The following is a 15,230-nucleotide window of genomic DNA, read 5'->3' on the forward strand; positions in this document are numbered from 1 at the left end:
TCCCTACATCTGCATTTTGGATTTTTCAAATGCAAGCATAGAGAATATTACTTTACACTGGAAAGGCAAAGTAACTTACTGCACAGCTGATTTCCAAGTGTGGCAAAACATTGTGCACCCACCTACCCTTCATATCTGGTGAACTGTGACCACAGTTCTTTCAGGAATCAGATGGGAACCCAAATGACATCAATCACCTTTTAAGTGATACCATTTGTACACTAAGGACAGTGAAGTGGGAATGGGATGGGATCTGGGCCTTCACTGTGTAAAGGGAGGAACTGGGATGACACGGACATAGTTACTATACTGGCAATAGAGAGAAACTCAGAAAAATGAGCTCAGGGTGGAACAGCAGTGCATGCTCTGGAAGGATCTCCTGCAGAAGAGAATATCTTATTTTAAAAGAGAATCGGAGAGAGTGCCAGCCCCAGGGAGTGCCTGGTAGCCAGGCTGAGTTGGAAGGGAGCTGGGGAGGACTGGTGGGTGGTGTGGCCTGGTGCAGATGGGCTGCTATACTGCAGCTCCCCAGGGATCCTGTCTTTGTGGCTGGGCCCAGGGCTGCCAGCTTGTCCAAACCTCACAATATTTAGGCTATTTTCATAAAGTCCCACATTCTGAATTCATGTGATTCTCTTAGAAAACTAGCTTCCATTCAAGAGTAAAAACTGACATTTCTAGATAATGAGCTGGAAAATGTGAGACATAAGGGCTCACAAATGAAATTATAATACGAACAAATGTCTTACTATTTTTTTGAGAAGAAAAGAAAGATAAGTTGAGGAGAGTTTTTCAGTGTGGTTTAAAATATTTTCAGGAGAGGGAAACCACTTGAGCTTCTTTCTGTGCTTCAGGGAGACGTCTCAGAACTTTTCTAAGATACTTCACGTTCTGCAGTTCAATCAGAGTAAGGATATAGAGATGGGGAAGCAGATGAGATCAGGGCCTGAACATATAATATGTCACTCAGTTGTGCTGTCCTGCAGCTGTGCAGTGTAGAAATATCCTGCACAAAGGAGCATGTGGAAATGTTAAAAATAAGTTAAAAGGGGCAGGGAGTCAACTGAGTGCATGTGAAAAGATGTCAAACCAAAAGAAAACTAACATGTCATTACAGAAAATCAAGATAAATTGGCATAGACAGTGTAAGCTACTGAGCAACTCAGAACAACGAGTTGTTCCTCATATTCATTCCTAATTCCTCTAAGAAGCTTTTGCTTTTAGTTCAGACTGTTGTTAAGTGTTAGTCTGCATACTATTAATGTAGGTAGTGCTATTTATTAATACATTTGTGTGGTCCTAGTGTTTTCTGTTGCTTTGTTTGTTTTTAATTTCAACAGTTTGGACAAGGATCTGCTTGAGCTTCCATACCTATTGTGGAAGGAAATCTAAGGGCAAGTCTCATCCCTGGCCTCTGCATCTAGTAAACAGTTTTTCTAGGGGAGGGGGTGAAGAATATATTTGATATGTCTTTATGAGGGGCTCAGACTGCTGCTGGGGCACACAGCAGTGTGGTTTGCCTGGAGTGCAACTCTAGCCAGGATCTCAGAGTCCTTCCATCAAGGGCTAAGGCAGATGAGTTGAGTTAGACTGAAAACTTTCAGAGGATGTTGGGAAATATAGTTTCTTTTTTTTTTTTTTTTTTTTTTTTTTTCCCTGTTTGAGGGAAAAAAAAGGAAAACAAAATATATATATATGTATATTTTTATGTTGTGAAAAAAAAATTTTTGGAGGTTTTGGGAAAAAATTTTTTTTTTTTTTTTTTTTTTTTTTTTTTTTTTTTTTTCCCTGTATGAGAGAGAAAAAAGGAAAACAGAATATATATATATGTATATATATATGTAGTGTTTGTTTAGGACTTGGATGTGCTGGCAGCGAAGGGCTGGTTTGTTTATTAGCTTGCAAAGGAGCAGGCTAATGTGTTTGCTGGACTCTGATCTCTAGTTAGCTCATGAGCCTTTTCAATAAATTAACAGAGGTAATTACGGGGGACTTTGAGAATGAGTTGTTTGAGTGTGGGACTTCTCTGGAGCTTCCTGGATTATTTTTTTTTAATCAGGGTTGTGCTCCAGGAGACTTTATGTAAAATTTGGAAGGCAAACTCTTCTTTGAAGTAATATTGTGTATTTCATTATGTCAGTGTATGCTGACTTAACAAGACTAGAAGAGAGAAAATATGAAGATAGAACCAAATTAAGTTGTTGTGGTCAGTAACTTCATCAGGGAGAGGGCAACTGAAGGCAAAACTACCTGTATTTTACTACATCTAGGTCAGTTGGTAGTTTGCCTCCTTATTGTTCTAGAATTGCTGCAGCTATCTTCAACAATTCCCTTTCCTAAGGGCTTCAGCCCTACAACTGTTGATCTATGTCTGTAAGGAGGCATAAGCAGAGTTTGTTGGAGCAACAGCACCTCACTCTTCTCTTTCTCAACAAATGAATCATTAATGCTGACCTCTTACTCCCCTATTATTTACCTTTTCCCTATTTTCTCTTACCCTCATTCTTTTTTCAGTCCTCTGAAAACTTGGTTCCAGTCCCCACTGTTGGGTGAGTCTCTGCAGCCCTTAGGGGAGGCAAAAATGGGTCAGAGCTACTGAGACAGCAGCAGGGCACAGTTGTCTTACTGGAATGAGTTTGAGGCCAGGAATTGAGAAGTGCTGGAAGCTTCGTGCTGTGTTTCTGTGCTATAATAACACAGCTCTGATGGCACACTAATTCAGTTTTTTTACTTTTAGAAACCACTAAGGCAGTGCTGATGCTTCCTTTACTGTGCTAGTTCATTATCATACAATGTAATTACCTGATTCTGGTATACAGTTTGTAGGACTTATTTAGTGGGCCTGTTTCTTGGCAGATATACCTGATAGCACAGCTTCCAAAAGTGTGCATCGAAGGGTAAGACTGCTGTGCTGAATAAATTATTATTTTCATTTTGGTGGGGTCTGTGGCCTTGTTATGATGGGCTCTGTAAAATGTCTAACAAAAAGCCACTCCAAGCCCATAAGAATCCAAGTTGTTTTCTTTTGTTGGTGTTGTTTTTGTTGTGGTTTTTTTTGTTTGTTTGTTTGTTTTTTTTTTTAAAAAAAAAGGCAGGGAAACACAATGGATAAGAATATGTTATAAGCTCCAGTCAAAATCCCAACCTTTTGGAAGGAATTTGGGTGTAAATTGGAACTTGGCAGCCCAGGAGGGTTTATCATTAAAAATGCCAAATAAAACTGGTAGGAGCCTTACCATGTAATTGCTGACATTAACACTAGGATGCCTTTCTGGGATTGATAGAGGCTTTCTTCCCTCTTGTTTAATAATGTATTTCCTCTTGGAGGAAAACCTTGGTGGTAAAACTCAGCAAAGCCAACAATGTGTCTCAAACAAATTCATTTCCTTCTTCAAACATTGTTTCATTCAAGAGCAATACATCCCAAATTCATTTTAGCACTGGGTCTTTAATTGCAGGAATGAGGCAGCCACTCTTTGAGTCTTCCTTGAAGTTTGCTGAATGTTAAAATCTACTATGTTATCTCCTGTTGGGAATGTATCCTTTACTGAATTGCAGGGAATGACCTTGTAACATACTTGATGTATGAATTTATTTTTTTTTAGTTTCCTAGGAAATACCTACGCATTTGTTTTTAATGGTGAGCATTTGCCTGTAATATGTCATAAAAACACCCTCAAAGTGTCCATAGAGGGATGCAGTTGAGTTTCAGGATTGTTTAATGATTTTTAAAACAAACAAGTAATGGAATCCTGTTCCCAGACAGGGAGGCTCAGCTGCTCTGCTTCTTCCAGAAACTTATTTAGTAAAGCCCAAGGAAGGGGGCTAATAGGGCACTTTGATTTGTTTACCATTAGGCATAGCTTTTGCTGCATTTCTCAATTCTTTGCTTTTTTTTTTTTTATTATTTTTTTTATTTTCCCACATTTCTGTGATGTGCAGAAACGATTTGATTACAGTTCCTTTTATTGAGACAATGTGGTCTCTTTGCCTCCAGTCAGTAAGTTTATCTATTTGAAATGCAAATGTACCAATGTTACTTCCAGTGTTTAATTTTCTGCCCAGTGAAGAGACAGACATGGAGTCAATGGAGGCAAAGTGATACAATTTAAATAACGTTGTGGCTTAAGACTGAGCACTGACTAAATCCGGGAGGACTAAGCACCCATTTGGGAACTGTTTCAGCAATTAAAAGAATTAAGTTTGGTTTGTTACATTCTGTAGAAATAAATGGAATTCAGATTGCTAGTTGCCAGACATTCATTGAAACAACTATGCAATTAAAGTTACCTTGATTTTAGCATTAATATTGCTTGGAAGAGCAAAAAGATTTCCCAGAAGGCTGCGATTCATATTAGTGGTTTGTATTCCCTCTTTCTTGGGGATTAGTTGGAATTTAAAAATATATGTTTATCCAATCAAGGAATAGGGGACACATCATGTGATTGCAACCATGGAGCAGGAGTAGTAAGTAAGGCTAAAGCTTTGGAAGAAGGTCTGTGGTGTAACACAGAGCTGAATTTATTAAATTAAAACTATTCATTAAGTGTTGTCTAATGATGATGAGAGATTTGGAAAAAATCAGCATAATGGGTATGATGATGAACATTGACTAGTTGTAGTAAAAGCTTGTGAGCTATGATATTTGTAGATGTCTAACAATTTAATGTCATTAAGTTATTTTCTATTTTCTCAAGGTGGTGGGATACCCTGATGTATTTTTCATCTAAGAATAGTGTGGGAGTTTCAACATTTCAAAGAAAGGGGTGAAATACTGAATATTATTGCATTTACAGCACAAATTACTTTCAGAGAATTATCCAGTGATTAGGAATGATTCAGTCTTGATTAATTACCCTTCCTTACACAGTGATATAGCTAAAGGATACTTCATTTTGTATGACTGGTGTGATATATTCCCAAGAGACAGAAGCATTTTCCAAGGAGGGAATACATTGTCCTTGTTGCATCAACAGTCCTTTCTTGGGTACATTGTGACATCCTTTTTGTGGGGTGTGTTTGTCACCATGCTGTATGGAAGATGTGTGCGTAATGAATCCACTGGAAGTAAACAGTGTTTTCCCTCTTATGATCTATGATTTATTTATCCACCCAGACATGGACTAATAGCATGTCAAGTGCTGCCTGTTTGTTTTCCTGTTGACATATTTCCATCAGCAGTGTCTTCTGTATCATGGACAGGAAAAATATTAGCAGACTTATAAAACAATGGCTTAACAAGACCAATCCTTTGATGTAAGCTAGATGGACTCTGCTTGGGAAAATAATAAGGCATTAGGTGGAGGGGAGGGTTTTTATGTCTACTGTGAAATTGTTCACACTAGACTGAAAGAAGAGTAAATTGAGACTGAGTGACTCCACCAGAAGGTCAGACACTGACCGGAGCTGGCAGGCTGGTGTCTGCTGGAGCAGAGTTTGCCTGCATCCATGTGTGACTGCATGGAGAGCTGAGATCTGTCTTTTGCACCTTAGCATGCACCAAGTCCTGGTTTTGAATCAGGTATCGCTGAAAGTGCCTAGTGACAGCAAGCAAGTCAGAGATAGCTGCAGGTAAGCAGTAGAACTATTTTGATAGGGAAGAAGCTGCTAAAAGAGCATAAATGCACCATCTTGCCATAAATTATCAAATCTATTTAATCTGTTCTTACATGGTCTGGCTTTTCATGGTCTGGTGCTGAGTTTGCCTTCTTATGTCCGAAAAAAACCCCAAACCAAACAAAAACTCGGTTAGAGTATTAAAACAAAGAATGTCAAATCTGATTGTGGGGTTTGGGACACCATGAGCACACAAGGGTAATACACTTAATCAAAACTCTTCTTTTTCTGTCTCTGCTGTGCTGGTACCCTCCTGTGTAACTTTCAGAAGGGCAGTCACTTTCCTTTTGTCTTGTCTATTTAAAAAGCTGTTAATGATCCAGGGAAGATAGAAACTCTAATTATGTGCTTTATGTAATACTTAGTTCAATTACTTTCTTCTGTTAGAGCTGTGAATTCCATTGTAATAAAATGAATAATAATGGCGAGTTTTGTCAAAAGAGCCTCCTATCATTTGGCATTGTCTGAAGGGCTAGGTCTCTTAGGTCCACAGAGTACCTTTTCTACTAAAAGAGAAGTTTCTACTTACAAAGCATAGGCTTTCACCTTCAAAACTGGCAATAGCAAAGGTAGGAAGAATGACTACTGTTCACATTTATTTCAAAGGTTGTTTTAGGTTTAACTGTAGATTTGAGTAAATAATAATTCAAACCTGGACTCAAACTGCATAGGTGAAAATGCTACTGTTTTTCTTTCCAAAGTGTATATTGACACTGTATTTTTCTGCTTAGAAGAGACAGGCCATCAAAGGCATGCAAAGAAATACCATTATTGGGGTTGGCAGGCTTTCATTCAAAAGACCAGTGTACAAAATCTAAACATTTTAAATTATTTTTGCTTTGAATGGCTGCTGTAGTTCATGGCTGGTTATCTCCGGTTTCAAAGACTTCCGGCATTGAGGAAAACAACTTTCCTAAAAGCTGCTGGCAGTTCTAGTATGACTCCTTCTAGTCTCCTATACTTTTTCCTGTTCATTTCTTTTTTATGTTCTAAGAAAACATTTTGAATTTTCCTGCAATCTTTGATATCAGGAGATATGAGCAGGAGCAGAGACTTGTGGACCTAATTGTCCACTTGGCCTTATCTTTGTCTGCAAGGCTGATGTTTACCTTTGAAAAGGAAATTATTCTTTTTGAACAATTATGGCCTCTAAGCTTTCATCATGTCCCTCTAATTTGTAGTGCTTTGCTTCTAGTGCGCTGTCAGATGCTTAGTGAAGTTTCCCTTAACAAAAGGGAAGTAATTATTATATTTTTTTTAGAAGAAAGTTCTTTTTAACAATAATCTGAGCTGATCAAAATGTTCTTAATAAGCAGGTCTTTTAAATCCAGTAACAACAAATCTAAGATACTGCAGTAGGCAGGAATGAGCAGTTGTAGGAAGAGAGAATATGGGTGAAACTGGCTTAGGAGCAGCTCTTCAGAGAAGGATCTAAGACTTACAGACCAGTGATAGGTGGACATGAGAAGGAAATGCTGTGTTGTTTTATCAAAGCCAAGCCTTATGCTGGATGTGTATGAGCAGGAATATTGGCTGCAAACTAGGTAAAGAAAGCCTTTTAGTCTACTGAGGAATGGTAGGGCTTGAGCTGAAGTGCTATGTCCAGAGAACTTAAATTAAAATTAACAGAAGTCTAGAAAGTGAAGACTGTGAGGAAAAAACTTCTCCAACAGTAGCAATTGTTAAGGAATGTACTAGATTGGATGGCAAGGCTGGGCAGTTTTCCTCTGCAGAGGCCTTTGATTACAGGTTTAATCTAATGAATTCTCACATCTACAAGCAAATTCTGTTTGTTGAATTTATAGAAAGGGAACAATTTTGTGTGTGTGTTTATTGGGTAGTCTTGTTAATACCAAATTCACAATGAAGCATAAACTGAGTAACATTCTCACAAGGCCTCCGTTTTGCTAGCAGTTCCTAGAAATTACAAATCCTCAACCTCCTAGATGAAATCTATGGCTGGTTTGAATGAGTCCTGTTGCAGCTGTAATGCTCTTACACTGCCAGATTGAGTCTCGTGCAGCCATGGTATAACCTCAAGACATAACACACTCAAGGAGACTTCCAGAGACTAGGGAAACATGCTCACAGAAACATGCTCACTCTTACTTATGTCCAGGTTAGGACAAAGTAATGAGCATGCAGGTTTAACTGTAAAGATCCTAATTTTAACATGCAAAAGAAGATTTTGAACAGAATATTTTCTAGGTAGTCTAATAAAAACGGATGAAAAAATGTTAATTTATTTACTTTTAGCCCATGACAGCATGTAATAGCATGAAAACACAGAATAATTGTGATGTGAGACTAAAAATGGGTTATGTATTTACTTTTAACCTGATGTGGCATGAGGGGCTTAAAGCAAGACAAGAGTAGGTAGTGTCTAGCTAAGGTAATGAAGTATTTCCTGTTATTGTGATGTGTCTCTGAAGTCTAACCAGTCAAGCTGTGGTTGTTACAGAATATCTTAGACTAATAGGATGGCATAATAAATTAAAACTTTAACAAAATGTAATCAATTGTTATGTTAATTTCCTTCAAGAGGATTTTCCTTCAAGAGGGTGGTAAATTCTTACCATCATTAACAATAACCATGGCATTTTTTTAATCTTTTCTAATTATTAATATTATTATGTATTTAATAAATATGAAGTATCTGATGCCCACAGGATTAAAAACATGCTAAAAGTGCTTAGCAGAAGTTGAGTCCTTAAATGACCCTTCTGTATTTCCTTTGTCATGGCACTAAACCTGCTGTGCTTTTTGAACTTTAACTGAGTGAGTGCGGCATACTGTATTTATATCAGACACATTTTTTTGTTTGCATTTTGGCTTTATGAAATGTCAGAATCAATCTTATACTAATGAAATGTCCAAATTTCATCTCAGCTATGAACATAGCTGCTAATCCTATAAGATGTTTACTTTCTGCCTCTCTGGCTATGTATAGTAACAGAGAGTCTGCCAACTTAAGCACTGCTGACAAACGTCGCCCTACTGCTATTCGGTCCAATAAATGTTATTTCATTGACAAAAGATTTAAAATTAATTAATTAAATGTCATTAAAATCCCTTGCAACCTTTGCTCCTACTGCAGGCCAGTATAAGTAGTTAACTGAATGCTGCATAAGTATCCCCTGAATTACAATCAATTCAGTGATTTTTATGCTTTAATCTTACAGTTTCTTAACTTTAATAATTGTGGAATACAGCTTTTAATGGTAGTGGCTGTATTTTGGGCAGAAATGTGAAGGGAGAAAGTAGAGATGAAAGGAAGGCTGTTTCAAGGGATGCAAAACTGATTGGAAAAATGTAAGCCAAATGCCACTCTGAACAGACTTTAGCCTTCCTAACAAATTGTATGGAGTGTAACTACAGACCTTTCAAACCTTTCTTAAAAATGGATTTTAAAATTTTTACTGTGGCCTTCTCAAAGTGAGAGATATGTATTTCTCAGCATGAAAATTCTTGGTGAAAGCTGTGGCCAGGTCACAGGTAGATTGTCCACTGAGGAATGTGGGTGTATTTGTATATGTAGTGACATATTTTCCGCTTAGCTTCTGAGCTTCCATGCCTTGGCCACCTACACCAACACCTCTAGATGTCTGCTGAGGCAGAACAGTGTATTTATTTGCACTGACATAATGCCTGAGGAATTACCCAGGAATAGGGCCCTGGTGTGCTGACTACCATAGGAAAAAAGATCACAACAGATGTTTCTCAGACTTCTAATACTCAGGAGAACACTTTGTTTTATGTGGGAATTGCTAGGCAGATGACAGATGTGACCAAGCAGCCCCTATCGCGAGAAGCAGTCCTATGAGTGGTCATTAGACCTGTCCCACAATATCACCCTTCTTTGGACTCCCAGAGCTCTTAGTCCTGCTGGCTTCTTGAGAATGGTTGAACAGCATGCAGCCCTCTTGCAAAACTTCCATTGCAAACCATCTGAGAATCACTGAACTTTTATTTTCCCCCACAAGTTATGGAGCAAGCTGATGAGGAAGAGGAGGTAACATCCACAGGAGCATTGTGGGAATATGGTTTGACACCTGACTTGCTCTCCTGTAGATGAGTGTGAAAGCTCAGAAGCAGCAACTGCCACTGACTGGCTTGGTACCTCTGACTGATGCTGCACAGCTGTTAACTGTGAAAACAGGACATCCACTGTTGGGTGCTCTCCAGCAGTGTTACTGTTCCTTATAGTTCTGTTGGTGAACAGCAACCCAGCCTGGAACTATGTGATTTGGGCAGATCTTAGAACAGTGTGATCTGACATGAAACCTGGATGTATTATCTGTATTTTTGTATTTATTTAGGAAGTGCCACTGACACAGCAAAGAAAACTACATATATGGTTTTAAGTTCTTCTTGTCTTAGAAGATCATTTGCTCAGAAATCAACCTTTGGTTTGGCCAGTGGAGACCTTAATGATTCATCTTTCTGAAAGAAATTGATCAGGATTTACAGTACTAGTATCTTCCTTGTTCCAAGGTGAATTAGAAAGATCTGCTTTTCTAAGTGACCTGCAATTGCCTTTCATGTGTCAGAAACAGGAGCCTAGCTTTAAAAAAATGTAAATGAGATTGATTCATAGTGATTGTATGTACATAGTTATCAGAAAACATGAAATTCAAATCCACGGGCTTGTGTTCTTGAGTAGTTGTGCTTTCCTCTTGTAATAGACTTGTTCTCATCTGATTCTCACCCTTGTTCAGTTAACATTGCTGGAGCTTCGGGGTATGATTTACAGTGTCTTATTTTGATGTCCATGAAGGACTGATCATCAAATCCATGTTATAGCATGACAGAAGTACTGATCAGATATATCATATTTCCTGTGGTGACATGGGACCAAATAAACCTTTCTAGCTCTACTGTGCAGGACTCAAAATTATCTGTAAGCCCCTTTAGACTTAAGAACTTGCACCTCGGAAGTCTCAGGCAGAAAGGTGTCATCTCTCAATGTCTGATTGAGAACCATTTTCTGTTTAGTATTTTTAACCTTCTTCTTTTGTTTAGTTCCTGCTCTGCCACTTAATGTAATGCCTGCTTATTGCAGAGTGCTTTTAGTTTGGTCCTTTTAAAAGCTCCCCGAGGCACAATGATGCCTAGAAATTAATGTATTCCCTTCCCGCACATCAAGCAGACGTGTGTATATTGAGTTAGTGTCTCTAACATTTAGCTAATTTCTTTTCAGAGCATAGTTGAATCACTGCTACATACTAAACCCACTTGAGGCCTTTCCTCCTTAAACTATTGGGACATGTACTTTTATATATACACAATATTTTTAGCTTTAATCACAAAGCACTTGCATGACTTGCAGATTTTTGTAAAATCACTAGTCCTAAATATGCTGCACTATTGGGCAGCATAGTGCTCCAGCTGTTGGATGTGCCTACAACCAACAGGAGCACAAGTAAGGCACCCTTGGCATTCCCAGACCTGAAGGTCTTTGTCATATTTTTTTCTTACTGGTTGGAATAGAAGTTATCTTTGGAAAGGTTACTGCTGGTTGAAAAGCTGATTGCTGTGGTTACCACGCTAGGTAAAAACATCCTTGCCAAGAAATTAACGTGTGTTCTATCTAACTATACAGCCAGCTGAGGGTAACTCCTGCTTCTCCTTCTCTAAAGTGAAATAAAATCCTCTCCCAACATTCATATTACAGAAAGCCACATTTGTTACTTCTCAGCTGTGGCTGTGGCTGAGGTCACTCATTCTACCTGTAAGAGGTAATGCCTTATTTTCTGTCAGAAACCAGAGGTACCTTTTCAGACACCTGAAGATCTTTGTATGCTATCCCCTTTCGGTGAGATAGTCAGCAAGACTAACTCTGGAATAACATCAGTCCTGTCCTACTTTTCTAGCCTTATGATAAAGAAAAGTGCCATCACACTTGGAACTAAAAATGCCAACTTCAGGTTGCATTGTGTTTGTCAAGATAAGATAACATAAGGATGATTTCCTGGAAATACCCCCAGCCCTCCTTGAGGTAGGCAGTGTACTCTTCCTGCTGTACTAAAAAGACTTAGCTGTGCAAATCAAGTCTCTTAAAAATATAGATTTATTTTAAGCATGTGAAAAACAGGATAGGCACATTTATAAACACAGAAATATTAAACAAGGCAATGAACTTGCAGCCAGACAATGCAAGCAGTACCTCAGAGGCTGAAGTTACCGTTTCACATATAAAACCTGCTGATAATTGGTTGGTTTTGGTACTAGACATTCTATACTTTGCTCATCTCATTTTTAATTTGAACATATTTGGCCATTCCACCCCTTCCAAGATTTTATTTAGAAGTTATTTGCATAAATACCTATATATTTTAAATATTGTATTAAGTGCATTCAAATGAAGGATGGAAAAAGGTAAACACCCAATTTCCAGTGCACTAGAGGGGACTGAAGCAAAATCTACTCAGATCATTGACTAGAAAAAACTTCGTTATGAATCAAACCCTAAGAACATACTGAGTAATGGCACAGTAATGCAAACATAGTTTCTAGGAGACAACTTTAGAGTAGGTACTATTTACTAGAACTATGGTTTGACTGCATATTTGCCTTTAAAGCTTTGCAGAGCAAGGACACGTTCCTCTGTTGATACTTACTAGACTAACTATATGCTGAAGTTCGAACTGTTCCTCCTAATGAGATCCTGAAGAGCTGTACTGTAAACACTTTTATTTATTTTGAAATAGTCCATTAGTTCTTAGTCTTATTGTCTACATTTTCTTCTACACTGTGAGCTGCTATCCTGAAATTCCAATTAGTTTGTTGTTAGAAGTGCAGCCATTTCCATCTTTAACTAGCCTTTAAGCCTAAAGCTGCTTCTGTTAACATCAGTGAATCAGCACGTCTTGTTCAGAAGCTTAAGTTTTATAGTTCACAAGTAGTTAAGGGAAATCTAAGGACAGCTAAAAGAAAACACCAGCTTCAGCTCTCAGCATCTTGTAACTGATTTGTGTTTCTCAGAAAACTGGACAATGGCTAAGGGATATTGCAAATTAAAGCACTCAAGTATCATTTTTTTCCCTTTAAGACATATTGAGGAGGTAGAGGAACTGAGCAGTACCAAAAATTCTACTTGTTTTTACATGGGTGGACTCCTCAGCCTCCATTCTGAGAGGCCACTGCAGTGCTGGAGCCTCTTACCCCTCCTAACATATCTGTAACTTTTGTGGAAGCATGACCTTGCAATACAGTGAACAACATTCCCAGTATTGTGGTACTTACATCAAGGACAGAATAGTTACAGTGTTTTTCCCCTTATGCTCAAACAGGAATAACTCCTCTTGATATGAAAGTAAAAAAAGAAACTTTTTTTTTAAATTTTAACTTCCATCTCTATTTCAATTGTGCTTATGAATAGCTAGGGAAAAAATAATATAGAATTCAAAAGCTGAATTCTTTAACTCAGTCATCCTTTTTGTCAGAGGTGCTTGAGTTATCCTCTTCATTGCCTTCAGGACAGACTTTATTTCTTGTAAGTGGTGTTGTTTCTGAGACTGGGGTCACACCCTTTCTAGTCAGACTGTGTTTGACTTCAGGTGGCTCAATGTCATCCTCCTCCAACATATCTGACTGGTATCTCTGTAGCTCTAGGTATGTAGTAAACAACTTGGCATATTCTGGATGCTTCAGTGCAAAGTCCTTGAACTCATCTGAAAAATATAAAAAATACAGCTACTAAATGCAGCAACAGAATCAAGACAATTTCTGTGTCTGCTCCTTTTACTGAAGCTGATCTCCAGTTCCTTTCCTCTGAAGTGTCTCAGGCACATCACACAAGGTATCTAGGTCTGTGCTTTAACAGTTTTCCCCAGAAAAGGGGTAGGAGAACTATCAGATATTATCAGGGACAAAAAAAGGCAGGAGACTCTGTCAATATGACTATCAGAGTGCTCTATGTTACAAAAGGATGTAACTTACCATAGGACAGCTTCCCAGTTTCATCTGCATCTATTTCTTTAAAGAGCATGGAAACATCAAGCTCGGGCACTCCCAGAGCTGACTGAATGATAGAAGCAAACTCATCTTCTTTTATAGTGCCATCCTCATCCATGTCAAAGAGCTGGAGAAGACATAAAGTGTAGGAATGCTTTAGCGTCAGTTTGCCTGTGAACCTTCTGTACACATCAGCCACCCATACTAGATTTCTAGCATTCGAGAGGTGATACACAATGTCTGGGATTTGAAGAGAATGTTTGCATCTCAGCTACTCTCTCTTGCAAAGGATACTTTGTTTTTTTTCTGGAATAAGACTAAGCAGATGCTTAGCAGAGCAATATACATGCTCTATAGTTTGGATTAGAACATTCTGCAAAAACAAGCAAATCTTGCAGCATTAGTTCAGCAGTAAAACACAAACCTAATAAAACCAAAACACAATCAAAGGTTTATGTTTATTGTCACCATGAGCTATGCTAAGGGTTTAGTAGATTCAGCCATTCTATACTGGAACATCTTAGGCTTTAGTCTTATTTTTCATAAAGTTATGGAACATCTGCCATCAGATTAAACTTGCCATAGTTATGCTGTAATATAAAATACCTAAATTTTAGTGTATGTAATCAGTCATCCACGAAGGAGTTACTGTCATTAATAAGGAATTCTAGTGATGGGAATGCAGGCAGTGTATGTACACTGATCATCCCATCCTTCCCAGCACAGTGACAGTAAGCATCTGCTATGAATCAACCCCTTCAGAAATACAAGGGATGGATGGCAGGAATTCTTAATTACTTGCTACAGGCAAATTTTCCCATTGCAAAGCAAAGTACATTTAGTGGCAAAGAAAACAAGTAGCAAAAGGAAACCAGTAATTCCATTTCAGACTGAAACAGGCTTTTACCAGCTAAACCAGTCATTTCCTGCATGCTGAAACTGGGAATTCAAACAAATTACTAATTTTATAATCAGCACAACTGTTAAGATACTGAAGAGTATAGTCTAGACAGCAAAACAATGAAACAGCAACAATGGCTTCTAGGCTTGCTTCTTCATAGGAATCTAGTGATAAAACATCCCTCAAAAAAAAGCAGAAATCACTTTGAACTGCTGTAGGGCTTATCTGTGAAGCAGCCACTGGATATAATGGATGGCCATAAAAATTCTGGTACTTCCTGAGTATACATCAGCACTAAAAACTACCCAGTTTAAGATGAACATGATCCATATCTCAGTATATTGTTCAGTATGGCTCATAAGAACAGATTAGTGGGTAAAATAACTGAATGTGTCAAACAAAGATCTATTAAAAAAAACCTCAGTCGAGCATTCTCCTATTCAGGGACTCACAACTGGGACATCCCTGGGCACACATTGTCTGCTTGTACCTGAGATCTGAAAGGAGCAACTGCTCTTTGACTGCTTGTAGTATCAGGACATGGGTCCTCACATAGGTACAAGCCAATGGACCTTAGATGCAGCCCCATTTTGGATGTGCCAGTCCTGAATAGCCCTTCTTGATTTCCCCCCCTGGCTCCTCTATGTTAACAACAGTGACTCTACTGAGTGCTTGACCCACAAGAGGATATTGCTCCATCTATTGTCTACTTGTGACATTGAAAAATGACAACAGAAAAAACTTCATCCAAAAAAAC

The 15,230-nt window shown here is 38.3% G+C and overlaps 1 protein-coding gene across 1 annotated transcript in view; it reads right to left on the minus strand.

Moving 5' to 3' along the window:
* Window positions 1-13,041: 13,041 nt before the first annotated feature.
* Window positions 13,042-15,230, minus strand: part of LPCAT2 (lysophosphatidylcholine acyltransferase 2) — a 32,111-nt gene continuing 29,922 nt past the window's right edge. Inside the window, exons 15-16 of the mRNA XM_009997469.1 lie at window positions 13,558-13,699; window positions 13,042-13,289 (exon numbers count right to left, since the gene is read on the minus strand). Of these exons, the coding sequence (XP_009995771.1) occupies window positions 13,042-13,289; window positions 13,558-13,699 (390 nt within the window). The remainder of the gene's footprint in view (window positions 13,290-13,557; window positions 13,700-15,230) is intronic.

Source organism: Chaetura pelagica, unplaced genomic scaffold (assembly GCF_000747805.2).
Source record: "Chaetura pelagica isolate M959 unplaced genomic scaffold, ChaPel_1.0 scaffold425, whole genome shotgun sequence".
Taxonomy (NCBI): domain Eukaryota; kingdom Metazoa; phylum Chordata; class Aves; order Apodiformes; family Apodidae; genus Chaetura; species Chaetura pelagica.